The sequence below is a fragment of the Xenopus laevis genome, chromosome 2L, assembly GCF_017654675.1.
Source record: "Xenopus laevis strain J_2021 chromosome 2L, Xenopus_laevis_v10.1, whole genome shotgun sequence".
Taxonomy (NCBI): Eukaryota; Metazoa; Chordata; class Amphibia; order Anura; family Pipidae; genus Xenopus; species Xenopus laevis.
The window spans coordinates 42370846-42396237 of NC_054373.1; the positions used below are offsets into that span (position 1 = coordinate 42370846).

General features: G+C 39.8%; 1 protein-coding gene across 17 annotated transcripts in view; it reads right to left on the reverse strand.

Moving 5' to 3' along the window:
• Positions 1 to 25392, reverse strand: part of eln1.L (tropoelastin 1 L homeolog) — a 74239-nt gene that overhangs the window by 8094 nt on the left and 40753 nt on the right. For 6 of the 17 annotated variants that reach the window (XM_018246200.2, XM_018246217.2, XM_018246215.2 and 3 more), the window contains 37 exons: positions 25028 to 25099; positions 24692 to 24733; positions 23905 to 23973; positions 23430 to 23483; positions 22177 to 22311; positions 22044 to 22091; positions 19517 to 19603; positions 19125 to 19163; positions 16366 to 16395; positions 15682 to 15711; positions 15053 to 15088; positions 14376 to 14471; positions 14126 to 14161; positions 13581 to 13676; positions 13331 to 13366; positions 11667 to 11762; positions 11434 to 11469; positions 10897 to 10992; positions 10647 to 10682; positions 9669 to 9764; positions 9254 to 9286; positions 9048 to 9137; positions 8637 to 8669; positions 8398 to 8520; positions 8034 to 8066; positions 7459 to 7599; positions 7085 to 7117; positions 5746 to 5856; positions 4647 to 4679; positions 4187 to 4258; positions 3400 to 3438; positions 2634 to 2717; positions 2181 to 2219; positions 1598 to 1672; positions 1129 to 1167; positions 950 to 1042; positions 18 to 56 (listed from right to left, as the gene is read on the reverse strand). In XM_018246200.2, the coding sequence (XP_018101689.1) occupies positions 18 to 56; positions 950 to 1042; positions 1129 to 1167; positions 1598 to 1672; positions 2181 to 2219; positions 2634 to 2717; positions 3400 to 3438; positions 4187 to 4258; positions 4647 to 4679; positions 5746 to 5856; positions 7085 to 7117; positions 7459 to 7599; positions 8034 to 8066; positions 8398 to 8520; positions 8637 to 8669; positions 9048 to 9137; positions 9254 to 9286; positions 9669 to 9764; positions 10647 to 10682; positions 10897 to 10992; positions 11434 to 11469; positions 11667 to 11762; positions 13331 to 13366; positions 13581 to 13676; positions 14126 to 14161; positions 14376 to 14471; positions 15053 to 15088; positions 15682 to 15711; positions 16366 to 16395; positions 19125 to 19163; positions 19517 to 19603; positions 22044 to 22091; positions 22177 to 22311; positions 23430 to 23483; positions 23905 to 23973; positions 24692 to 24733; positions 25028 to 25099 (2376 nt within the window). The remainder of the gene's footprint in view (positions 1 to 17; positions 57 to 949; positions 1043 to 1128; positions 1168 to 1597; positions 1673 to 2180; positions 2220 to 2633; positions 2718 to 3399; positions 3439 to 4186; positions 4259 to 4646; positions 4680 to 5745; positions 5857 to 7084; positions 7118 to 7458; positions 7600 to 8033; positions 8067 to 8397; positions 8521 to 8636; positions 8670 to 9047; positions 9138 to 9253; positions 9287 to 9668; positions 9765 to 10646; positions 10683 to 10896; positions 10993 to 11433; positions 11470 to 11666; positions 11763 to 13330; positions 13367 to 13580; positions 13677 to 14125; positions 14162 to 14375; positions 14472 to 15052; positions 15089 to 15681; positions 15712 to 16365; positions 16396 to 19124; positions 19164 to 19516; positions 19604 to 22043; positions 22092 to 22176; positions 22312 to 23429; positions 23484 to 23904; positions 23974 to 24691; positions 24734 to 25027; positions 25100 to 25392) is intronic. The other 11 variants (XM_018246198.2, XM_018246202.2, XM_041581764.1 and 8 more) reach the window with 11 other exon arrangements.

Below are 25392 nucleotides of genomic sequence, written 5' to 3' on the forward strand. Positions count from 1 at the left end.
TTGATTTATTCACTCACCTGGTTTAGGTGGTTTGCCTCCTGCTCCTGGATATAAGCCTAGAAGTAAAGAGACATTATGTACCAGTTTCTCAGTGTGGATAAACACTATGGGGTTCTACACTGAGGATGCAAATTGACCCTCAACACAGTGATTCCCAACCAGTTGCTCATGAGCAACATGTTGCTAACCAACCCCTTGGATGTCGCTCCCAGTGGCCTTAAAGCAGGTGTTTATTTTTAAATTCTTGGCTTGGAGGCAAATCTTGGTTGCATGAAAACCATGCATACTGTCAAATAGAGCCTCATTAGACTGCCATTACTCATAGAGGCTACCAAATAGCCAATCACAGTCCATAATTAGCACCCACAGGAACTTTTTCATTGCTTGTATTGCATTGTACAATCCAGTCAGGTGGATGAAGCAGTTACAGAGGCACCAGACACTACACATTGCTATAACTGTACTGAAATATGTATATTCTTCCATTAGGGGGAATAGCAGTTGCTGGGAACAGGGAGATTAAGAGATATTAAGGAAATATCAACTTGTAAATTAACATAAATCTCACCCCCAGCACAAACGCCCGGTGCCACACCTGCTTTAATTCCTCCAGCTCTGGGTCCATAACCTAAGTTTAATTGTAGGTAATGTTATGTTATACTTTATCCTTTTTAGAATCTTCCAGGTGAGTGCATTCTGGTTTATGCACTCACCTGGTTTAGGTGGGTTGCCTCTTGCAAATTAAGAGACGTTATTTATTATTAACTGAAGGTGGCACATTGGAGTAGTAGGTACAGAAAAAGTGATGATGTAGTAAATTTTTTATTTCCCAGTTACATTAAAAAATATTAAATATTTGTCAGAAGTAATTTATGAAATAATTCAATATTTGTCCCTGCTACAAATGATATAAAGAAAATTGCAACTTTTAAGAGTATGTAAATCTTACCCCCAGCTCCGACTCCCCCTGGTGCCACGCCTGCTCCAATTCCTCCAGGTTGCACTCCAGCCCCAGGCCCTACACCAGCTCCGGGTCCATAACCTAAGGACAGTTGCAGGTAATATTATGCTATTTTCCCCCTTTACTGATTAATTCCAAAAGATAAATCTCCTGGTTTGTAGACTCACCTGGTTTAGGTGGTTTGCCTCCTGCTCCTGGATACAAGCCTGGAAGTAAGAGACATCATTTACTGACTTGAAATAATTATTATGGAGTGGGGGGGACACTATAGTATATATTTATAACGTGCCAACTATTAACATCTTGTGGTAGATATCTAACAGAGCCTACTATTTGTGGAGAAATTGCCAAGGCTTGTGAAGCAGGACATTTTCTCAGCAAAACATGGGAATGCATAGTGCAGCTGCACTGTCCATATCAGTCAGGTTGTATAGCAGTTACATAAGTAACTACATCTCTGCTTTAGGGGAATAGCAGTTTCTGAGAACAGATACCGCTAGTTTAGTGGGGTGTATAGAGCATATTCTATGTAACATTATAAAGAGGAAGTTATTAAATCATGAGATACTTACATATTGGTAATTAATATAAATTCTACAAATTAAAGGACATCCTGTACATGAGGATAAACCTTACCCCCAACTCCAACTCCCCCTGTTGGCACTCCTGCTCCAAATCTTCCATTTTGTACTCCAGGTCCGGGCCCATAACCTAAGAATAATTGCCCTTAATGTTACCAAATATACATCTATTTCCTCAATTAAATACAAACAACCTTTATATATTTGGTTCACTCTGTAATAGTGCTATGATGAAAATGTGTGATTTTCTGTAATTTGTCTTTTGCTGTAAACGAAAAAACGCACATTTATTTTTTAAAATGTATTTTCACTTGTTAAATGAATCAGTAGTGCATTGTACTATTAGTAATTATAAAAATGACTAATAGGTACCACATTGCCTATTGTTGACCATAAACATCAGTGGAAAACAGCACCTCAGTGGTCTAATATATACAAAGACTTTTAGCTGATACCTATGAATAATGCTTCTTCTGTGTTAATGGCAGCTTCTCTTACTATGTATAAGCATAAGGAATATTCCATGTAGATATACTGTACATAGTGTACTGTCAGTAAGAAATTGGAAAAAGTAAACATTAAATAAAAAGGAAAGTGATTTGCTGTGCGGATGGACTACACAATATATCTGCACTCACCTGGTTTAGGTGGTTTGCCTCCAGCTCCGGGATATAAGCCTGGAATAGAAATAAAGATAGGTATTCCACATTGTGAATAAACCCTGTGTAGCTAAAGATATTCTTGAGTATGTCATGTTCCACTAGTTTCAACAATGGAGAAGAATGTCCTGGTCAGGGGGGGGGGTCAGGCTTTTTATATATAACAGCAGATAATGCCATTTGCCATCTTTGTATTTTCTCTGTTAAACGTTAAAATAGGGAAAAAAAATCCTTCTAGGTTAGTACATCTAGGTTAATATGTGAAAGATCACATATGTCTGGCGGATAAATCTCACCAGCAGTTACTTGGAAATTATAAACTTCCAAGTAACTCATTAAATAATTAAACACTTGTTCTTAATACAAATGTTTTAATAAATATAATATTTAAATAAATAACATCTTCTACAGGTACATGAGAATAAACCTTACCACCACTCCCAATGCCCCCTGGTGCCACTCCTGCTCCATATCCTCCAGGTTGCACTGCACCAGCACCAGGTCCCAACCCATAACCTTAAAAACAAAGGTAAAATAACAGTAAACTGTTTCTTATTATGACTAACAGCAAGTAGATTTGTTTAATTTTTGGAAAGAGGCAGCTATCTCATGATACAGTTTGTAAGTTTTCTGTCTTTGTTTAGAGGCAGTTCTAGTTTCAGGGACAGAACAAGACTTTGAAAACCCTCAGAGCAAGACTATAATTTGGATCACTTCCTCCTCAATTTATCAGAAAATAAAAAAAAAAACTCTCTCATTGCTTGAACAATTTCTCAATAATAAAAGCCACTCCTTGCACTTCCACATAATTGTGGGTCTGCTCTAGAGAAGGAACATGGTGAAAGTGGTTCCCATAATGACCTGCTTCAATTCATACACTGAACTTACACTTAAAGAATTGGACAAAGGTGTCACTTTGGTGCTGAGTGTTGGAAATAAACAATTATGATTTTTTAGAGAAGCTGCATCTAATTCTCACTAAAGCGTGCACATTAAATGTGTGTATCATAAAACAAAGTATAGGATAGGATAATAAAAATCACGTTGAAGTTCCATGGATCTTCTTGTTGACTTCTAATATCTTTACATTTTACAACAGGTGATTTATATTAATCTCTCTATATACATATATTTCTTGTAATGATTCATTATCTCTCTATATACATATATTTCTTGTAATGATTCATTGTCCACTCACCTGGTTTAGGTGGTTTGCCTCCTGCTCCTGGATACAAGCCTAGAAATAAAGAGACATTATCAGGCATTATCTGTCTGTATCTCAAATTGGATAAACACTGTAGGCCAAATGAAAAAAATTAGGCAAGGTGCAAAGTGCCTTTTTTTTGCTCATAGTCCTGCTTTATGCGGTTCCACAGAAAGGTGTGCACCAAGTTGCTTCTTGGTCTGTATGAGGAGCTGCCTACATACAAACAAGGCTGGAGGTGGGTCCAATGAAAAGCCTCTACTTTGTACATCATTTAGAAATGATGTTAAATTATTAAGTATAGGGCTTACCAAGCTTTTATGGGGGGTAACATACAGTACATTGCAGAAAAGCTGACCTGTGCCATATCCCTCTTTGCATATGCTGACTATATCTTCCTGTGTGCACTAGAGGTAACATCTTGTGGAGGATATCTAATGGAGCCTTTTTTGATGTGCTGTATATCTGTGAAGACTTTTTAAGTGGGAAAAATTCCACAATAGGGAAATGCACAATGCAGTTGCACTATACATTCCAGTCAGGCCAGGGAAGCAGATACACATTTCTATAATTGTAGCAACATACCTCCATTAGGGGAACAGCAGTTGATGAGAACAGAGATGTATGAACAAGGTTCAGATGCACAATTAATTAGAACACAGAGGGAATCCATAAGCAGAATGCCAGAAACTATATTCCTCCATGCTAGACTACTGTACTTCAATTTTATGCCATCTATAAAATATGTATTTGTTTATAAACAAAATTACATAAATCTCACCTCCAACTCCTGCTCCAATTCCGCCAGGTTGCACACCAGCCCCAGGCCCTACACCAGCTCCAGGTCCATAACCTAAGGACAATTAAGTTATACTTAGATATAACCATGGAATCTCATGCTGTAACGTGACAAGAAACTATTTACAATTTGCAGCACAGTACCCAGTGCCCATACACTGCTGCCTGGGTTGCACTCAGTACAAAGATCAGTCTCACTTGTGAGTTTCCAAAGTGGTTCTAATTGCTTCTCATATATGATGATTATAACATGGAGCTTGACAAGATATTACACTAGAACAAATGATCCTGTTACTTTTCTTTTGCATTTCAAATTTAAATTCAGATATTTATGTCTGCAACTATAACAGTTACTTTGGAAGTGATGATTTATACTGGTGAAGCCTGGACATTATAAACATGTGAAAGTAAGTTTAAGCTGTTCATGCTCATAGTCTCCTCACCTGGTTTTGGTGGTTTTCCCCCTGGGTATGCACCTGTCAACCAGAATTATAAAGTAAAATTTAGACATGTGTACTGCTTTTGCTCATTAAGTGCAATTCTTTGAAATATTATCTTGGAACCCAACACAAAAATTTAGACACAGGACCATTTAAGCACTTTCATATTCTGGTGACCCAGACTGATCATGAAAGTTTCCCTATAGATATTCATTCCCTAAATTTGTATCTAAAGGGAATTCTGAATTACAAGTCCCCAGGCTATGGTGATTGTATAGACTAAGGGCTATTTACTAAATTCCAGTCTGGCTTTTTGGTGCAAAAAATGTTGTATATTTTTTTAAACTTAATTTTTTTGGGATTTATTAAAGTGCAATGTTGCAAAATGTCTGAATCTGAAAATACACCTTTTCAGACCTGCCATGGTTGTATATAAGTCAATGGGAGAGGTCCCTAACCTATTCAGAAGTTTCTGTGGTCTGTGCTGGAATTAGTCCAAAAATTCCGACTATTTCGGCCCTTTCGGGCAAAAATCCTAAAAATAAAATGTTTCGGGAAAAACCTCCTTTTTTTTGTTTTATTTTATCGAGTTTTCCCCTGATCCAATTAAATTGTGCTATTTTAATAATAAATAAGGTCAAATTGTGGATCCTAGTTTGGTCAAACTTTTTTATTTTAAAAAATCAGAAAGTTTCAGTTTTTGATAAATAACCCCCATAATGTACAGGAAAGGGGTCATTTACGACAGCAAGTGCAGTGAGCAAAGTATTTACGTGAACATTTGCCTCGTTTACTTCCCATAATGCATTTGACGGATATATTTTAACACATTTGACGGATATATTTTACCACATTTTACGGATATATTTTACCACATAAATCCTCGCTAATTAGGATGCCAACGGTGAACCTCTGGGTCTATATCAACATGACTATGGGAGCCTCCAGTTTGATGGCAAATAATGAGTGATGTTCTAATGAAGTGACATGGCAGGAACTAGGAGCCATCTGAACCAAATGTCTAGACACATTTGTTCCCTCTCTATAGCAAGTCACAAACAACCTAAGGAAGTTCAAGTCAAAATATAGGCATATGTCTTACCTCCAGCTGCTCCAGGAGCCAATCCACCAGCACCAGGAATTAATCCAGCTCCTGGTCCTAGTCCAGCAGAGCCAGGTGTCAAACCACCAACACCAGGTACTAATCCAGCTCCTGTTCCATTATAAAAAGAAAAAAGATACTTATTCATTGGCCATATTTGTATTGAAGATGCTTATGACTGTTTCCAGCAACCTGACATCTCTCATATACACAGTGACTAGTGTTTAGACATAATATAGTCATTGGAAGAGAGAGGTAATCATGTATTTAAGTTAAGTAGAACTATATTTTGAACAACAGATATTTTGAATAATGGCAAGTAGACAGAACCCCAGATTTCACCCTCACTAGATTACATTGTCTGCCCCAAATAAATGTAATAAAATTCCCAAAGTTTGCACCATGCTTGCTTTTAAACAGCGGACAGTAACTGCTAATTGTTTGTTTGGCTACTAGTTCTAGTGCAACATTTGTGACCTTTACTCACTTATCTATGCATGCAGTTCTCATACATACAACCTTGCTTATCCAGCATCAAGGCCCTTAAATTAGTTGTGTGAAGAATCCCATTCATTAAAGGTACTTCAAAATGCATTCCTTTTGTATAGTTGTTCTTGACACTGCCTTTTTACCTCCTGTTCTGAATTTCACGTATTTGCACCTATTGACACAGGGGAACCTTGGAGCTACTGCCAACTCTGGAACCAGGCTATACCCGCCAGGATTCCTAAAGTGACACGTGAAACTATATTGCTTTTGCATTGAATGAAAAGGGTGCACATGTGACTCTTATGCTGAATGCTGGAGATAATGGCAGTCAGTATATTTTCAGAGAAATTTGGATGCATCGCTACACCAGCAGATGTTTGGCAACAACATTGGCATAGAAATTATGGGGAATAATTACTGTGGCACAGTAAGTAAATGACTCCTCTTGTATTTAGAATAGTTGCCTCTCATAAACCCAAGCCTTGTTTGAAGATGACAAGGGATCAGGCATAGGATGGCACAAATGAAGGAGCAGCAGGCTTTCTAAAAAATGTTTATAACGATTGTAAAATTGGATGTGTAGGAGTGTATGTGGGGGGCAGAAGCAAGCAGGAGTGTGGGGGCAGATGGACTGTCCAAGGGGGACTTGACCTTGGGGCCTGACCTGGTACTCCCTTCTTAATAAGTGTAACTAGGATCTAACACTCTAGCCCCAAATCCATCTTCTATATAACATATAACCCTATAACATGTTAACATAATGGATCCACTGCTATACTTGCTCACTGAGCAGTAACTGCATGTGCTTCTATAATAACAGATGCAAGCAGGTATCCAGGCTTATCCATACCTGGTTTAGGTGGTTTGCCTCCAGGGTATACACCTGAAAATACAGAAAGATAGTTGTAAACTTGTAAAAATAAATATAATTACTGTATCCAGAGGTGTCAAATTTTTCTATTAAGATAGGCATCGTCTTATTGCCCGGGAATACTCTCCGAGCCAAGATAATATTATAATTTATTTAAAAAAAAGAGAAAACATATTCAGCAGCACTGGGCAGTGTATTGGGGCGAACACAAACTGTATAGGGGAGACCAAACAATTACAAATGATGTGGCTGGACATATTGCCTTGCCATATTTCATTAAATGTCTTCTGTTCTAGCCTATAGAAAGTGGGCTATTCACATTTTCTTTTCAGAAAAACTCGAGTCATTATGACCTGCTCCTGTTGCAGCTCCGGGTACTTGTCCAGCTCCAGGTACTTGTCCAGCTCCAGGTACTTGTCCAGCTCCAGGTACTAGTCCAGCTCCAGGTACTTGTCCAGCTCCAGGTGTTAATGCACCTCCAGGCAATCCATAACCTGAAAGCAAAGATTACACAATATAAAGACACTTGCTTACAGAAATGTACGCTCAGCACCAACAGTCTTTGCTCCAGTATTGACACATTTTCATATCTAGAGCATCTATACATAATTACCTGGCTTAGGTGGTTGGCCTCCAGGGTACAAGCCTGGAAAGAGTGTGCAGAAGAGTGTGTGGGGCAAAATTAAGCAGGAGTATGGGGGGGGGTGGATTGTCCAAGGGGGACTTGGCATTGGGGTCTGGTCCGGTACTCCCTCCTTAATATGTGTAACTAGGATCTAACACTCTAGCCCCAAAGCCATCTTCTCTATAACTTATAACCCTATAACATGTTAACATAATGGATCCACTGCTATACTTGCTCACTGAGCAGTAACTGCATGTGCTTCTATTATAACAGATGCAAGCAGGTATCCAGGCTTATCCATACCTGGTTTAGGTGGTTTGCCTCCAGGGTATACACCTGAAAATACAGAACGATGTTTGTAAACTTTAAAAATAAATATAATTACTGTATCTAGAAGTGTCAACTTTTTCTGTTAAGATAGGCATCTTCTTATTGCCCGGGAATACTGTCTGAGCCAAAATAATATAATTTATTTGAAAAAAAGAGAAAACGTATTCAGCAGCACTGTACAGTGTATTGGGGCGAACACTATTTAGGGGAGACCAAACAATTACAAATGATGTAGCTGGACATATTGTCTTGCCATATTTCAATAACTGTCTTCTCTTCTGACCTATAGAAGTGGGCTATTCACACTTTTTTTCAGAAAAACTCAAGTCATTATGACCTGCTCCTGTTGCAGCTCCGGGTACTTGTCCAGCTCCAGGTACTTGTCCAGCTCCAGGTACTTGTCCAGCTCCAGGTACTTGTCCAGCTCCAGGAGTTAATGCACCTCCAGGCAATCCATAACCTGAAATCAAAGATTACACAATATAAAGACACTTGCTTATAGAAATGTACGCTCAGCACCAAGTCTGTGCTCCAGTATTGACACATTTCATATCTAGAGCATTTATACATAATTACCTGGCTTAGGTGGTTTGCCTCCAGGGTAAAAGCCTGGAAAATAGAAAAATAATGGAAAGAGTGGAACGATCATTAGAGATAACTCGTACAACATAAAAATGCTACATTTTAAGCACAGCAGTATTTTGTAACTTTATATCATGGAAGTTTACTGTTCCCTCAAAGTTCAGATACAGTGATGTCCTGCCATGATATACCTGGTTCTTTACTTCTTTCCTTGCTAAATTTTTGCAGGTTGGTGGACCCCAGTATTTCGATAATAGCAGCATGTGGCATATTTTTGGAAGAGAAATTAAAATTTGAATTAAGAGATGAGGAAGAATTACCATTGTAGTCTATATGGAAATATGGACCTATTCTAAGAAATAATAAAACTGAATCCATTTAATAAACTGCAAGTTTATGTCTCACCTGCTCCAGTTCCAGCTCCTGGTACTAATCCAGCTCCCAGTCCTGTTGTTATCCCGCCTCCAGGTATTAATCCAGCTCCTGCTCCATAGCCTGAAATACAAGAAATATCAATTAATATAGACTTAACTGGCAGCATCCTTAGAGTAATCTTGTGCTGCTTTATTAACAAATGCAGAGACATATTCAATACATTGGTACACCCTTACCTGGCTTAGGGGGTTTGCCTCCCGGGTACAAGCCTGAAAAATAAGGAAAAAAAACGGTGAAATACAGCAGTATGTTCGGTAATAAGAAGTGTATCAGGGAAACACCATAAGTGTCAACAACAATCTGCAATTAAGCTATTCACCATCAATTCTGGAAGATATTTTTCGGATGCAATTAAAACTTTGTTAACAAAACGTGCTGGATAGGTGATGTTCAGGTGTCCCTTGGCAGTGTATCAAAGACATACAGTGGATAGATTTAGGAGCAGCACTCACGTTACATTTAAAAGGTGTTATACCAGTTTATAGTGGCCACAGAGTGTCGAGCAGAAGTCTTTATGAAGATTATCTGTTTGAATGCCCCAGGCAAATACCATTATCATTCTGGAATATTGTGCCAATAACATGATTTTACCTGCTCCTAATCCGGCTCCTGGTACTGCTCCAACCCCCAGTCCAGCTCCTGGTGTTAATCCAGTTCCAGGTAATACTCCAGCACCTGCTCCATATCCTAAAAGGAGAAGTAAAGGCACAATTTTTACTATAGGCACCATTTTCCCCTACTATACCTGCTATCCCACAGCCACAGTCTGTTCCCAGAGACTATTATCTCACTGCTACTATAGCCACATCTCTCCCTACTATACCTGGTATCCAACAGTCACACTCTCTTCCCAGAAGTGTTATCCCCACTGCTACTATAGGCACCACTTCTCCCTACTATACCTGCTATCCAGTGACGGAACTAGGTGCAGCCGGGCCCCGCCCCCACTATCGTCCGTGTGGCTGCAGCCGAATCCAGTGGGCGCGTGACTGCCGGGGTGCCCTGCGGGGGTGCGGGCCCTGGCCCAATTGCACCTCCTGCTCCCACGGTAGTTACGCCACTGCTGCTATCCCACAGTCCCTTCCCAGAGACTATTATACCCACTGCTACTATAGGCACCATCTCTCCCTACTAAACCTGCTATCCCACACTCCCTTCCCAGAGACTATTATCCCCACTGTTACTATAAGCACCATCTCTCCCTACTATACCTGCTCTCCCACAGTCACAGTCCCATCCCAGAGACTATTATCCCCACTGCTACTATAGGCACCATCTCTCCCTACTATACCTGCTATCCCACACTCCCTTCCCAGAGACTATTATTCCCACTGCTACTATAAGCACCATCTCTCCCTACTATACCTGCTATCCCACACTCCCTTCCCAGAGACTATTATTCCCACTGCTACTATAAGCACCATCTCTCCCTACTATACCTGCTCTCCCACAGTCACAGTCCCTTCCCAGAGACTATTATCCCCACTGCTACTATCTGCGCAATCTCTTCCTACTATACCTTCAATTTTACATATACATTATTTAAACATGGTGTCTGGAACCCTTTACCTGGTTTAGGTGGTTTGCCTCCTGCTGGGTATGTCCCTGAAAAGAAAGGAATCAACATTGTACCTCTGTACAAGAATACATACAGTTGATAGATTTAGGAGCGGCACACAAGTTACATTTAAAAGGTGTTGTACCCAATTATTGTGGCCACAGAGTGTCAAGCAGGAGTGCTTATGAAGATTATTTGTTTGAATGCCCCAGGTAAATACCATTAGCATTCTGGAATATTGTGCCAATAATGTGATTTTACCTGCTCCCAATCCAGCTCCTGGTACTGCTCCAACCCCTAGTCCAGCTCCTGGTGTTAATCCAGTTCCCGGTAATACTCCAGCACCTGCTCCATATCCTAAAAAGAAAATATAGAGTAGATGTTTAAAGATAAAAAAACTTTTTATTTAGATCCACTGCCAGGCTAATCAGCATGAACACTAAGTTAAGGTTATCTTGCACAGTGTTTTATGGGTAGTGCACTTCCTGGTGGTACAACACTAAGGCACTTCACAATGTGTTGGAGTCTAAACTGTTCTTAGAGCTGGTGGGGCCTGTGGCAAACTATCTGTCCCTAAATCTTCTATCCAACAGCCTCATTCCCTTCGCAGAGACTATTATCCCCACTGCTATTATAGGCACAATTTCTCCCTACTATACCTGCCATCCCACAGCCACAGTGCCTTCCTAGAGAATATTATACCACTGCTACTATAGGCACCATCTCTCCCTACTATACCTGCTATTTTACATTTACATTATTTAAACACGGGGTCTGTAACCCTTTACGCAACCTTACCTGGTTTAGGTGGTTTGCCGCCTGCTGGGTATGCTCCTGAAAAGAAAGAAATTAACATTGTACCTCTGTACAAGAATACATACTGTGAATAGAATTAGAAGCAGCACATGTTACATTTAAAAGGTTTTGTATCCGTTGTGTCAAGCAGGAGTCCGTATGAAGATTATATGTTTGAATGCCGCAGGTAAATACAATTAGCATTCTGGAATATTGTGCCAATAATGTGATTTTACCTGCTCCCAATCCAGCTCCTGGTACTGCTCCAACCCCCAGTCCAGCTCCTGGTGTTAATCCAGTTCCAGGTAATACTCCAGCACCTGCTCCATATCCTAAAAAGGAGAAATAGAGTAGATGTTTAAAAATAAAAAAAAAACATGTTTTTTAATTAGATCCACTGCCAGGCTAATCAGCATGAACACTAGCTTAAGGTTCTCTTCAGGGCCGGATTTCTATTTCAGACACCCCTAGGAAGTCAGCAGTCTGTCTGCTCCCCCGGCCCCCTCAGGCGCACAGACTTTCAAAGACGGAGGACTGTGCGAGGGTAAATAAAGTTTGTATTGTGTGTAGACCGCACCTGGTTCTCTTGAACAGTGTGTTGTGCACTTCCTGGTGGTACAACACTAAGGCACTTCACTATGTGTTGGAGCCTGAGCTGTTCTTAGAGCTGGTGAGGCCTGAGGCAAATCTGTCCCTATACCTGCTATCCCATAGCCAAAGTCCCTTCCCAGAAACTATTATTCCCACTGCTACTATAGGCACCATTTCTCCCTACCATACCTGCTATCCCACAGCCACAGTCCCTTCCCAGAGGCTATTATTCCCACTGCTACTATAGGCACCATTTCTCCCTACTGTACCTGCTATCCCACAGTCACAGTGCCTTCCCAGAGACTTATAGGGACCCATAGGGTTAATGTGCCCCTATAGCTTTAAATCCCTACACTTCCTGATCTCTCTAGTTGCTGGGCAGATGCCCATGTAGCTAGTTGTAATTTGCATATCCTATTTATTGGCCAACAGGTGCTGTGACCACAACCTGTAAAACTTTGGTATAGTGAGTGAGAAGGGGTGGCTCTTCCTCTTTGGCTCCTGGGTGCTGATCCAGCTGGATGTTTCCAGGGAGCCTGGGTACAAAAAGGTCCAGTAAAGCCACATTGTCCTAGAGGGACTAGTACCTCTAGAGAGAGATAAGTCGGGGAGCAGGGACCTCGTGAATGAGGCCAGCTAGAGATAGGTCACTACCTGTAATAGTACTCTCTAGGAGAGTAAGATAGGTAGGTTATGTAACAAGAGCTCCAACTAGGAGGGATAGCAAGCAGTAGCTCTGGCCTGTAGTATAGGGACACAGCCTAATAGAGAATTAGGGCTAGTGAGTTCCCTGATCCAACGTGTGGGGATCCAGGTCATGGTGCTGAGATCCTGAGAGTGTATCTATCCATGTATTATGCTATCACCTCAGGGAGTTCCACTGTGCTGTCTCTGAGACATGTTGTAGCCATGTCATGATATTCTGCTGGGGCCTCTGGATTGTAAATACAAAACCTGTGGATCGTTTGTCTTGGACAAATAAAAGTTTGTTCTGTTTGACTGCAAGAACCTCTGGGTGCCTATTTCTTTATTGGTTAAAGCATAGTAGCCTGTGGGAGTTGTAGTTGCACTACACCACACCTTCATTACTTCCAGTTGCGAAGGCCCTGCCTTAAGTGATAGAGTCCAGTGTAACCCATGCTCTGGTATACTAGCTGGTTGTTAACCTCGTTGGCCTGGATTGTCCAAAATTGTGTTACAGACAGATTATCCCCACTGCTGCTATAGGCACAATATCTCCCTACTATACCTGCTATTGTACATTTACATTATTTAAACATGAGGTCTTTACCCCTTTACACAACTTTACCTGGTTTAGGTGGTTTGCCGCCTGCTGGGTATGCTCCTGAAAAGAAAGGAATCAACATTGTACCAGTGTACAAGAATAAATCCAGTGGATAGATTTAGGAGTGGCACACAAATTACATTTAAAAGTTATTGTACTCGTTTATTGTGGCCACAGAGTGTCAAGCAGGAGTCTTTACGAAGATTATCTGTTTGAATGCCCCAGGTAAATACCATTAGCATTCTGGAATATTGTGCCAATAATGGGATTTTACCTGCTCCCAATCCAGCTCCTGGTACTGCTCCAACCCCCAGTCCTGCTCCTGGTGTTAATCCAGTTCCAGGTAATACTCCAGCACCTGCTCCATATCCTAAAAAGGAGAAATAGAGTAGATGTTTAAAAATAAAAAAAGTTTTTTAATTAGATCCACTGCCAGGCTAATCAGCATGATCCCTATCTTAAGGTTCTCTTGCACAATGTGTTGTGGGTAGTGCAGTTCCTGGTGGTACAAGTACAACACTAAGGCACTTTACAATGTGTTGGAGCCTGAACTGTTCTTAGAGCTGGTGGGGCCCTGAGAAAAACTATATGTCTCTATACCTGCTATTCCACTGCCACAGTTCCTTCCCAGAGACTATTATCCCCACTGTTACTATTAGCACCATCTCTCCTTTCTATACCTGTTTTCCCACTGCCATATTTCCTTACTAGAGGCTATTATCCCCACTGCAACTATCGGCGCCATTTCTTCCTACTATACCTGCTATTTTACATTAATATTATCTAAACAGGGAGTCTGTAACCCTTTACGCAACTTACCTGGTTTAGGTGGTTTGCCTCCTGCTGGGTATGCTCCTGAAAAGAAAGGAATCAACATTGTACCTCTGTACAAGAATACTTACAGTGGATAGATTTAGGAGCGGCACACAAGTTATATTTAAAAGGTGTTGTACCCACTTATTGTGGCCACAGAGTGTCAAGCAGGAGTCAATATGAAGATTATCTTTTAGAATGCCCAAGGTAAATACCGTTAGCATTCTGGAATATTGTGCCAATAATGTGATTCTACCTGCTCCATATCCAGCTCCTGGTACTCCTCCAACCCCTAGTCCAGCTCCTGGTGTTAATCCAGTTCCAGGTAATACTCCAGCACCTGCTCCATATCCTAAATAGGAGAAATAGAGTAGTTTTTTAAAAATAAAAAAATTTTTTTTTAATTAGATCCACTGCCAAACTAATCAGCTTGAACTATCTTAAGCTTCTCTTGCACAGTGTGTTGTGTAGTGCAATTCCTGGTGGTACAACACTAAGGCACTTCACAATGTGTTGGAGCCTGAGCTGTTCTTACAGCTGGAGGGGTCTGGGGCAAACTATCTGTCCGTATACCTGCTATACCCCAGCCACAGTGCCTTCCCAGAGAGTATTATCCCACTGTTACTATAGGCACCATCTCTCCCTACTATACCTGCTATCCCACAGTCACACTCCCTTCCCAGAGACTATTATCCACTGTTACTATAGACACCATCTCTCCCTACTATACCTGCTATCCCACAGTCACACTCCCTTCCCAGAGACTATTATCCCACTGTTACTATAGGCACCATCTCTCCCTACTATTCCTGCTATCCCAAAGCCACAGTCTCTTCCCAGGGACTGTTATCCCCACTGCAACTGTAGGCACAATCTCTCTCTACTATACCTGCTATTTTACACTTACATTATTTAAACACCATGCAACTTTACCTGGTTTAGGTGGTTTGCCTCCTGCTGGGTATGCTCCTGAAAAGAAAGGAATCAACATTGTACCTCTGTACAAGAATGCTTCTGGACTCATCCCTGAGAAATACTTATTAAGAAATAAACTAGAAAACTTCTTGATAATTGCATATTGTCTGCTTCCTAAATGCTTAATTGTATTACTTGCATTGGCTATTTTGTATGGATTTTTTTTCTTTGTTTTTCTTTAAACAAAAATTTCAATGCATATTAATGTTTTGTTCATTTTAATAGTTTATTAGTGTTTATGACAGCTGTTATGCATTTATATTTAGTATTAATAATTAGTGTCATTGGTCCCCTTTTCTCTCACTCATGCCTAATCCAGACAGAAATTGATGAAGTGATGTGCAGTACATTTTCCCAAGGAATAAATCAATGTTCACTGGGATTCAGAGGAACATTGGTTTTCTGATTAACCCCTTTTTTGATTGGCCATCTGCTCTGACATGTATTCCTTTACTCTAAATATCAGGTTGATGGAGTAAGTGTAAATATATGCAGGAGGATATGTAACCTTTCTCCCTACAAGGGAGTAGTATTATGTATTTCTACAATATAAAAAATAAAAATATATAAAAAATAAGTCTACCTACCTGCACCTGGAATGCCAGCACCTCCACCAACTAATAGAAGAGAAATACAGTTATAGATTAGTCAAAACCAGGAGGTTTTACCAAAAGTGAAAACATTTGTGCCAGTGCAATAGGCCATAGTAGCTGAAGGGTTAACATGTTTGTCCCTCAGTAGCCATTTAGATATTTATTTTATTTATTTGTTTAATTTCTGATTGGTTACTATGAGACACTGTGCTGGGAAATGTTGGCATATAAGCATCTATGCCCCACTGCATTTTTAAATCCATATATGTTTTTTATGTACCTGTGTGACAAAACATGGGGAGATTTTTAATACTATGTTATGTGACTATGCTAAGGCATGTTTACAATTTAAGGTGTGATGCAAAGCACAAAATCCAGAGGTACATTCATCAGAATGCCACTGAGCCAAATTGTCAGTAGTGTTTGCTTAGCTGAATAAGGTGCAATGTGCAAAGCACAGGAGACATAACAGAACGCTGGGATGAACTCCTACTTGGAGTCTGCCTACAACAATAGACACCAGAAAGAAAAGGAAACCTGTTGATGTTTGTGTTCTTGCACTTTTTTAGTTCTGGTGAGACCAGGACAAAAGAGAGCCCCAATTATTGCTATAAAATATAAAATGGGCCATATGGTTGAAAGTCTTTATGCCCTTAATAAATTCCCTAAATGACCTACCTCCTTGTGGAAGGCCACCGACTCCAACACCTGGTAAAGAAAATAAGAATATTTTGTTTTTATTTTTTTTGTCAGCATATGTGAAGAACCTAACAGATAATAGAGCAGGCATAGGGGGGCATTTTTTTCCAATGGGGTTGGTTAAATAGTTGAATAGAGGGTCTAAATGCTTGATTTGCATTGGGTGAATGTGATTTCTGATGTGGGTACCCGTGTTAAGGTTGCAGCATCTCTGTATTCAAATTGGTATGGGCTTTGAGTACAGCTAGAATTGGCCTTGTGCCTTTATCTGGTCATTCAACTCTTGGTTATTTTACTGTCCTGTTTCACAATAGGGGGTATATTACTTTATATATAACTTATGTTTATGTCACAACTATAGTTTATAGATATGGGTGAGCCACCAAATATCCCACCCAGGGCTGCATTGGGTGCAGTTAGGAATATTGTATGATTGAGGATATATCTGGACAAATGATGGCAGTGGGGCAAGGTGATGGCAGTAGCAGTTTATATCAACGATGCACAACCCACAGCCCTTCAAATATTATTTTTGTGCAAATCCCAGCAGCCACTGACAGTTAGCTGGGAGTTTGACTTTAACAATAGCTGAATGGTTTTATAATTCAGGAAAAATAGAATACATGTACAGAGCTTTCTGGAAAACAGGTTTCCAGATAACAGATCCTATAGCTGTAATAGAATTTGGTAGAATACAGATACCTGCTACTCACAGATATCAAGACAAAGGCTTATTGTGCTCTGCAGTGCAAGGGCCCTCACTCCACCTTATACTTCTATATCATTTATATAATGATATAGAAGTATATAGACTGCCAATATGCTCTTTTGTTTAGCTTATATGATTCCTCGGGAGCTAAGGGTTAAGAAAAGATCTGGTCAGGATTCAGTCTGAATAGAGTGCATAGACTATCCCAGGATGCTCATCAGTAAACATTCACACTTCCACATTTTTGTTTTTTTATAAGAAAACTTGAAATGTGTCCATGATGAAATGACTGCACAGTGTTACCGAATGGAATTCAAGTATGAATTCCAAAAATAGCATTAATGGCATATTTTCATACACATGGGGAGTCAGTGTGAGAGAAAACAGGAAAACACACATTTTTCATTTCCACTTCCTTGGAGCCCAGAAAGCTAGGAATTTGCAAGAAGCAAGTTTTAATGAACAATATATTTGTTGAACATCATTGTTTTGCTGGCTGCAAAAGTCTTGCTCAAGTCTCTAAAATTAGATTGTGGTCCCAAGTTAGTGGAGTCTATGATGCTGCTCAGAGGGTATATTGTCCAAAACAATTGAAAAAATAATGGCCATGAAACACTGAATCTTCATATGGCAGCTCCCATGCATCTGGGTTGGACTGGGTTGATCAATCAGATCATTGCATATGTTTTTTGGGGCTATTCCCAATATGGTTTTCTGCTGTGAACTATTAGCCTTTACAGCACTCTCAAACAACACAGGATATTTATACCTGGGTATTGTGAAGCCATAATCTATTATAGATACTAGTGATATAAAATATTCTTATTTAAATATTATTCTTGTTATTGACTTTGAGATCAAGCTAGAATACTCTTGTTACTTTTTGGGTCTGGGATTTATGTATATCCTAACTTGTGATTCTTTATGTGATTGGTAATTAGATTTTTACTAGAGTTACCTTTAACAGAATATCACATTATGGGAGACAATATCTAAATATGATACTGGAGTGGGAGAGATACTGGTTTAATTTAGTGCTGGGGTGAGAGATATACTGGTTCTATCTGATACTGGCTAACTCTGGTGATGGAGTGGCAGAGGTTCAAGCTAAAGTGTGTAAAGGAGTGGGAGAAATAATGGCTAAATCTGGTAACTGGGTGGGAGAGATACTGACTTAACATGATTTGGGAGTTGGAAAGTGACTGGATAAATTTGGTAACTGGTGGGAGAGGTACTGGTTAAATTTGGTAACAGAGTAAAAAGATACTAACTAAACCTGGATTTGGAGTGGCAAGATACTGGCTAAATCTGGAATATGGGAATGAAGTGGGAGAGATACTGGCTACAAGAGGTCCTGGCGTGTTCTGGTGAAGGAATGGGAGACATACTGGCTAATTTTGGTACTACTTCATCCAATATTTACAATTATTTGTTACGTTCTATAAAAAAAGGACTGTCTTTAAGAACCATTTGTGCCCACGAGTTACACTGGCTAAATATGGTAATGGAGTGGGAGAGAAACTGGCTTAATCTAGTAAATGAGTAGGATACTGGCTAAATTTGTTATTACTTCATGCAGCATTTACTATTATTTGTCACATTCTATGAATACAGGAAGTTGTTGGTGCTTACAAGTTACAAAGGCATGGTAGGCCAAAAATATATACATTTTAACAACAATTTACTACTTCAATGCTTGGCAATAAAATATTTAAAAACTCTGGGGTCCACGTTAAGGTGAAACAGTAAAACCAATGTGAGAATTAATGGGAAACTCTTTCCATCAGCAACAAATTGAGGGCCCACACTCTGCTTGGGAGCCAGAGGCTGTGCCAAAATAGTATTCAACAGGCATTACCTTAATCAAGGCTAAAGGTAAAGATGATATGAACTGAAATTTTAGTATTGTGCAGTAGGACAGCAAACATAACAATGACAGCTGATTAAAATTTTTCATAGCACAATAAGAATGAGAAATATATGCAATTAGTGTTAGAAAAAACAATAATAACAATATTTCTTCGCTCACCTCCTGTCTTAGGGGGTATAGCTCCCAAACCACTAACAGCTATAAAAAGAAACACAGAATTATAATACTTTACCACTGCTGAACCAAAATGGCCTAATGTTTTGCTGCCATACAAGTATCACTATCAACAGCTGTATCACATAATGTGGCTGCAATTCACAGTTCATATCTATCACAAAGATGTAATTATGGAATAAAGGAAGGAGCAAAAAAAATATACAGCTTTTGTTGGGTCAAAAATCAGTCAGATCAATGTCTAATCAGATTGTAAAACCTTCTCTGTTTGCTTTATGCACTTCTTATTCAGTGATTAATTTACTGAAGTTCAGGAACTTGCATTTATGATGTATGTAAAGAATTACAATAACACATTGATTGTCTTTAATACTCACTTGGCCCTGGAACACCACCAAATCCTGGTACGCCACCAACTCCAGGAGCAACCCCTGCTCCAGGCACAACCCCTGCTCCAGGTAAGCCTTTTAAATGTGGAAATAAGCAGAAGCATTAATCAACAGTTAATACTGACAGACTGATAATAAATTTTGGCCACGCATTACTCTGTGATATCTAAAGTGTGGAGGGCCACCAGTTGGCCATGCCTGATCCAAAGAGACCTTGTCTGTGCTAAAAAAAATACTTGTTAGGTAAATGCCATGATTCTCCAGAGTCATGTGATGAAGCACAGCTTGATGCATGTAGGGACCTCACTAGATCATTGCAATTATCTGCTTTCTTAAAAATTAATTGTCTCAATCAACAATATGGCTGATGATTTAATTGGCCCTCTATCTATGATGCACTGACAGAATGTTTCTGGTTATAAAATACATGTTGCCAAGCTAAAAGGTTGTACCCAGTATTGATTATATGTGTTTGGTGTGACTTGCCTAGGGGGCAATGAGTCACAACTTGGCCACTTTCCCCTGGCATTCACGAACGTCTGGAACACTGCCTACTGTGCCATATGCTTTACATTACTTTCTGAAACAAATGGCTAGAATGTGTTAGGCAAGCATAGGATGATGTCTATATGTTTCTCTTTCAGAATGTTTACTTAAGCAGTGATTAATGTTCTGGTAGTAAATAGCAGTTCAAAACAGTTTGTATTATACAGAAAATACCACTTCTAGAGTAGAACACAGAACTTTAGTACTGGGATACCTGAATCAATCTGAAACCCTATGCAAATCATGTTTATCGCTTTATTCCCTTTCAAGTTTAGTTGGAAGTAAAGAACATTAAGGTGCAGTTTTATCAAAGGTCGAATTTAGAGTTCATGGGAGTTTTTTTTTTTTTGGGTGAATAGGATCGGCCCGCAAACTCGAACCGAATTCTTATTGAAGAAAACACTTCGAATGTCAGGAAGGCTGCAAACAACTCCAAATTGATCCCAGGACATCTTCCATAGGCTAAAACAGCAATTTGGCAGGTTTTAGGTGGTGAATAGTCGGATTTAAGTTCTTAAAGGGCCAGTGTATGATACATTTCCAAAATCATATTCGAATTTATTTTAAAAATGCGAATTGAAGTTTAAAAAATTCCCTAGTCAAATTTGACAGTTTTTGACATAAAAAACGGGTGAGCGGGTGGTAGTGTGTGAGCTGTGGAGGCGGCAGGGTTGGACTGGGCTGGCGGGACACCGGGTAATAACTTAGTGGGCCTCACTGACCCAGACCCGCACCCATCTATGGCCTGCGCTGCCCCATGATCTAGCCCTCCCTCTACCCTGACCCCGGCCACAACTACAAGGCAGGTACATGCAGATGCTTGGAGGTGGGGATGCGACTGAAGCCAGGGTCTGTAGGGGGGTAGGGGCCCCTGTAATGGTAGCCCCTGTGAGCCTTCGACCCTCCGGTCGGACGCAAGGGGGGCAAAAGCGCAAGTGGTAGCATGGTTGCAAGTGGCCTAGGGGCATTTTAATTTGAAATTTGGCCCTGTGCTTGTGTGATGTGCCCAGTGAAATACTGTTTTTGCTGAGAGAGTGGCTATATATATTAATGCCATATCATCAGGGAGATAATGATAAATTCTAAGCAAAATTAAAAACTACCATTTGGTGTGGTTGTGGACATTTTTGGTTTAAAACCATCTTTTGAGGTCCAACATTTGGTCAGGGGCCCTTAGTTCATAACAAGGTTGCAGATATGTGTATTGTCTAATTCAGTCAGTCCAACAATATTCAGGACAGCAAATCAGTGTTTACTCTTGACCTTCAAGCTGTGTTTCCATGAGAATCTAGGAGACCAAATAGACATTCCCACTAAAGTTACTTTAATTTACATAAAGGCTCTGGGCCCCCTAGGGGAGGGGCAGCACCACAAACTAGGAACCACTAGTATAAGGACTTCAGAATGCCAGAACTAGATCATTGTCTACCTAATGACATGGCTTCCTTACCAAAGGCATTTGCTGACATTAGATGGTTTATGCTATTTGAGTACACAATAAGCAGAACCAAATTGTAATGAATTTATCATACGGTCTCAGTTGTCCTAGACTACTGTTTCACCTCTCTGTCATGCTGAAGAAGAGATACATGGGGGATACATGATAGGAATAGTATTTGGTAACCCTTGGCAGGTGCCTATTTTCTATTTCAAAGCTGATGTAGTCCATTCTTTTTTATAGAATTAGCTGGTATGGTCCCTTTAAATTCTACTGGATGCAGGCTCACTGACTGAAAAACATATGAATGAGTCCAGCAGTTTGATAAACAGGTAAAACATTAGCATGTTATTAAAGCAGGAATGTTGGCTTACAGCTAAAAACCATTAGGTGTCACTGACACAGCAACTGCCAGCTCCAGCTGCTCTTGCCATCTGCTCATTGATGTAATTCCCTTCACAGCAAGAAAAACCACCAGCAAATATCTCTTTTGGAACATGATAAGGTGCTACTTGGGTTGCACTCACTTACCATATTTAGAGGCCTTGGCACCAGGCTGGAATCCAAGTTGTGGAATGCCTGAAACAAGACAGCAAAGCAAATTTGCCAAGAAGAAAAGGATGAAAATAATCACTTTTCTCACATAAGTCACTAATATTTCTACCTGCTCCAGGAACTCCAGCACCAGGTACTAGACCAGGCACCAAACCTGGTACAGCACCACCTCCAGGCGTTAAACCTGGAACCCAACCAGGCACTCCACCAGTACCAGGAACAGCTCCAGGAATAGCTCCAGCTCCTGCAATGAAATATTTTTTATTGTATAAAAGGTATGCTGTAATCAGGAAAGCTTTGAAGCACAAACTGCATGGGCTTTTTCATCTGGCTTTAGCGATTTTTTTAAAATAAATTATTTGTTTGGTCATGCTTCCTGCAGGAATAGTCCAAGAAGGACAAGAAGGACAACAGCCAAAAACATGCGAGAAACTATGTTAATTGTGAATAACATAGTAAGTCCACTGCAGTGTATATGTAAGAATATTTCACAAACATTCTTATTTTAGCAGATACTCTTTTTAGCTTAATCGTCACACTAGATTCGCTAGTCAACCCCTATGAGATTAACTTGAAACTGGCCATGGCCAATAGGATGTGAAATTAGGGAGGGGGGGGGGCTGATGGCCCTGTCTATATCAGTCTACATGTTTATATAAGTGCAGGGGTGTAACTACAGAGGTTACAGAGGGGGGCCCAGGAGGTATAGGGGCCCCATGAGGCCCTAATTCATATACAATTTCAATAAATATTGGTAAAACAAGTCAACCTCTAGACATTTTGGGGGCCTGAAAAATAACTTGCTGTGGAGCCCAGAAATATCTAGTTACACCACTGTATAAGTGTTTTATATAGGAGTTAAATGTATTAAACATAACCTGGGAAGGGCCTGCTAAAGCACCAGAGAATCTCCTGGTGGGTTCCAGCCTATAAAATCATCAGTCCTCAATGGGTAAACACAATACCTGTATAATTTAGCTCTAACTATAAAATGTTTGTGAATATGGGAACTTCATATTAGTTTTTCCTGTTTGGTCAAAGACAGGCTATAAGTTCATGCTACTTCCTGGGCCCTTGATATATTAAGGTTTAAGTGTAGTTAGTGATGGGTGAATTTTATTGCATATTGACAAAAAGTTGCGTGTGAAAAATTGTCACGGGTGTAAAATTTTTGACACCCATAGACTTCAATGCGTTTAGCAAATTTTTTGCCATTTCATGAATTTTTTTTCACTAAGATGTAGTGCAATTTAATGGCTAACCAAGGAAACAAGGCAGTTGCAACTACTTAACAAAAGAGTAATTGGTGATTAAATTGCAGTGAAACCATAGCATGGAGCTCAGTGCAGAAGGGAGACCTACCATATTTGGCTGCTTTGGCTGCAGCTTGCTGTGCTGCTGAGAGGACACCAACTCCTAGAGACAAAGCCAACAGAAAGTTACAGTTGAAGATATACCTCAGGTTTTGTGCAAGCACAGGTGTCTCACCGTAGGTTACACAAGCTTTAGAGACAAGAGTCTCTTAATAAATGATAAGAACAAAATCTTCATTCGTTTTAGGGAAATGTCTGGCTGACGGGCAGTTCACTTTCATTTTGCCCCTGTACACTTCATATGAATGTATGGGTTATGTCAGGAACATATGGACAGTAAAACCTAATTTTGCATGCAAACCAACATCTGAGTTGCCTCCTCATTTAACAATGAAAAAAAAATATGTATATATATATTGGAAGATTATGCTACATGCCCTTAAATTAGATTTTTTTCACAAGGTTTCTGGGATAAAGAGGGTATCCTTAGTCAAATTTAATTGTGAAGAATATTATGTATTCACCTGTTCCTGTGGGGTATCCAGCTTTCCCAGCCTTTCCAGCACCCCCTACACCAGAAGGTCCATAACCTGCTGTAAAATGAATTCAAGTCATATCAATATAACTGCAAACAAAGAAACACTGAGGTTTTGGTCTGAACCCTGACAGCAAAATGGGCAAAGTTCAAGTATTCAGCTGAACGGGTGAATTTGCTGTTTGTATATCTTTTCAACAACCATAACTTGCTTAACACTTTCTGGGTAATGTCATAAAAATTCTCAAGTTTTGCCCACATCTGGTAACCTGCTGGCCAGTAAATGTCACCTGCTGGATGCTAAATGGGTTACTAGACAAAGTATAAACATATGACCATTTATTATATAAACCACAATATGCCTTACTAAATCACAGTGGACAATACGGACTCCTGGATATAGACATTATGCTTCCTGCCCACCTCTGCTGATGCTTCTTTTAACTCAATGATGTTACTATGTGGTCTATGTGTTAAGGCGTTATTAGTAGGGAGTTCTCACTGGGTCGAAACAAAAGTCGAAATGCTTTCATTTATTATCACAGTCTGAGCAAAACATATAAACTGTACCTTGTGTTCTTAGAACCATGAACTTGTGGGAATCTTAAAAGTCTTTTACTTTGGCCTTCACGTTGTTTATGATTATTTAATAACTTAGGAGGCAATAGAATAACAGGCACACCATATGCTCCAGGCCTGGTAACCCATAGCTATCAGTAAAATGATTGGTTTCAAACAGTAGCTTCAGAATGTAAATGTTTCATTTAAAAACTTACCATAGCCAGGCTTTCCTGCTGTGTATGGAAGTCCATATCCACCTGACAAAGACATATTGAATTCAGTTCTGTTAGTGTTAATCTGAGATCCAAAGCCCCTCATTATCTGCAGCATACAACAATGGTACTCAGTTTAAATGATATTTTACAATAGTTCAGGGTTGGACTGGAGCCCACCGGGCTGCAAAATGAAGGGCCCTCCTGGCCTCCAAATTTGCTCTGCGGTGCCAAACACATGCATGAAAGATGCAGTCCGACCCTGCAATTGTTAGTTAAAGCCATTTCTACCATTTCTTATTGTAAAACCATAAACGTTTCCTATTCTTATGCATGTACCTGGAAGTTTTGGAGACTTAATTGGATATCCAAGAGGCACACCTGGCTGTTGCCCACCAAATCCACCAAAACCTTTGAAAAATGAAAATCAAGTTTAAAGTTATTTAAATACAGTTCCTAAAGTGCCATTTCCCAGGCCACTAGACCTTCATTTGTATCTCTTTTTATTTGTCTAGTTGCAATATTAAGGTAAATGTATAATTAGTTCACTTATGATCTCCCCAATAGCTTCTAAGAATATCTACAGATTTAAATTAGATCTAAATTCTTATAAAACTGTCACACATTGTGCTTCCCTATTCTGTATCAACTGGCTGAAAATGGTGAAAGTGATGAAACATTCCTCATGAGCATTTGGTTTCCTT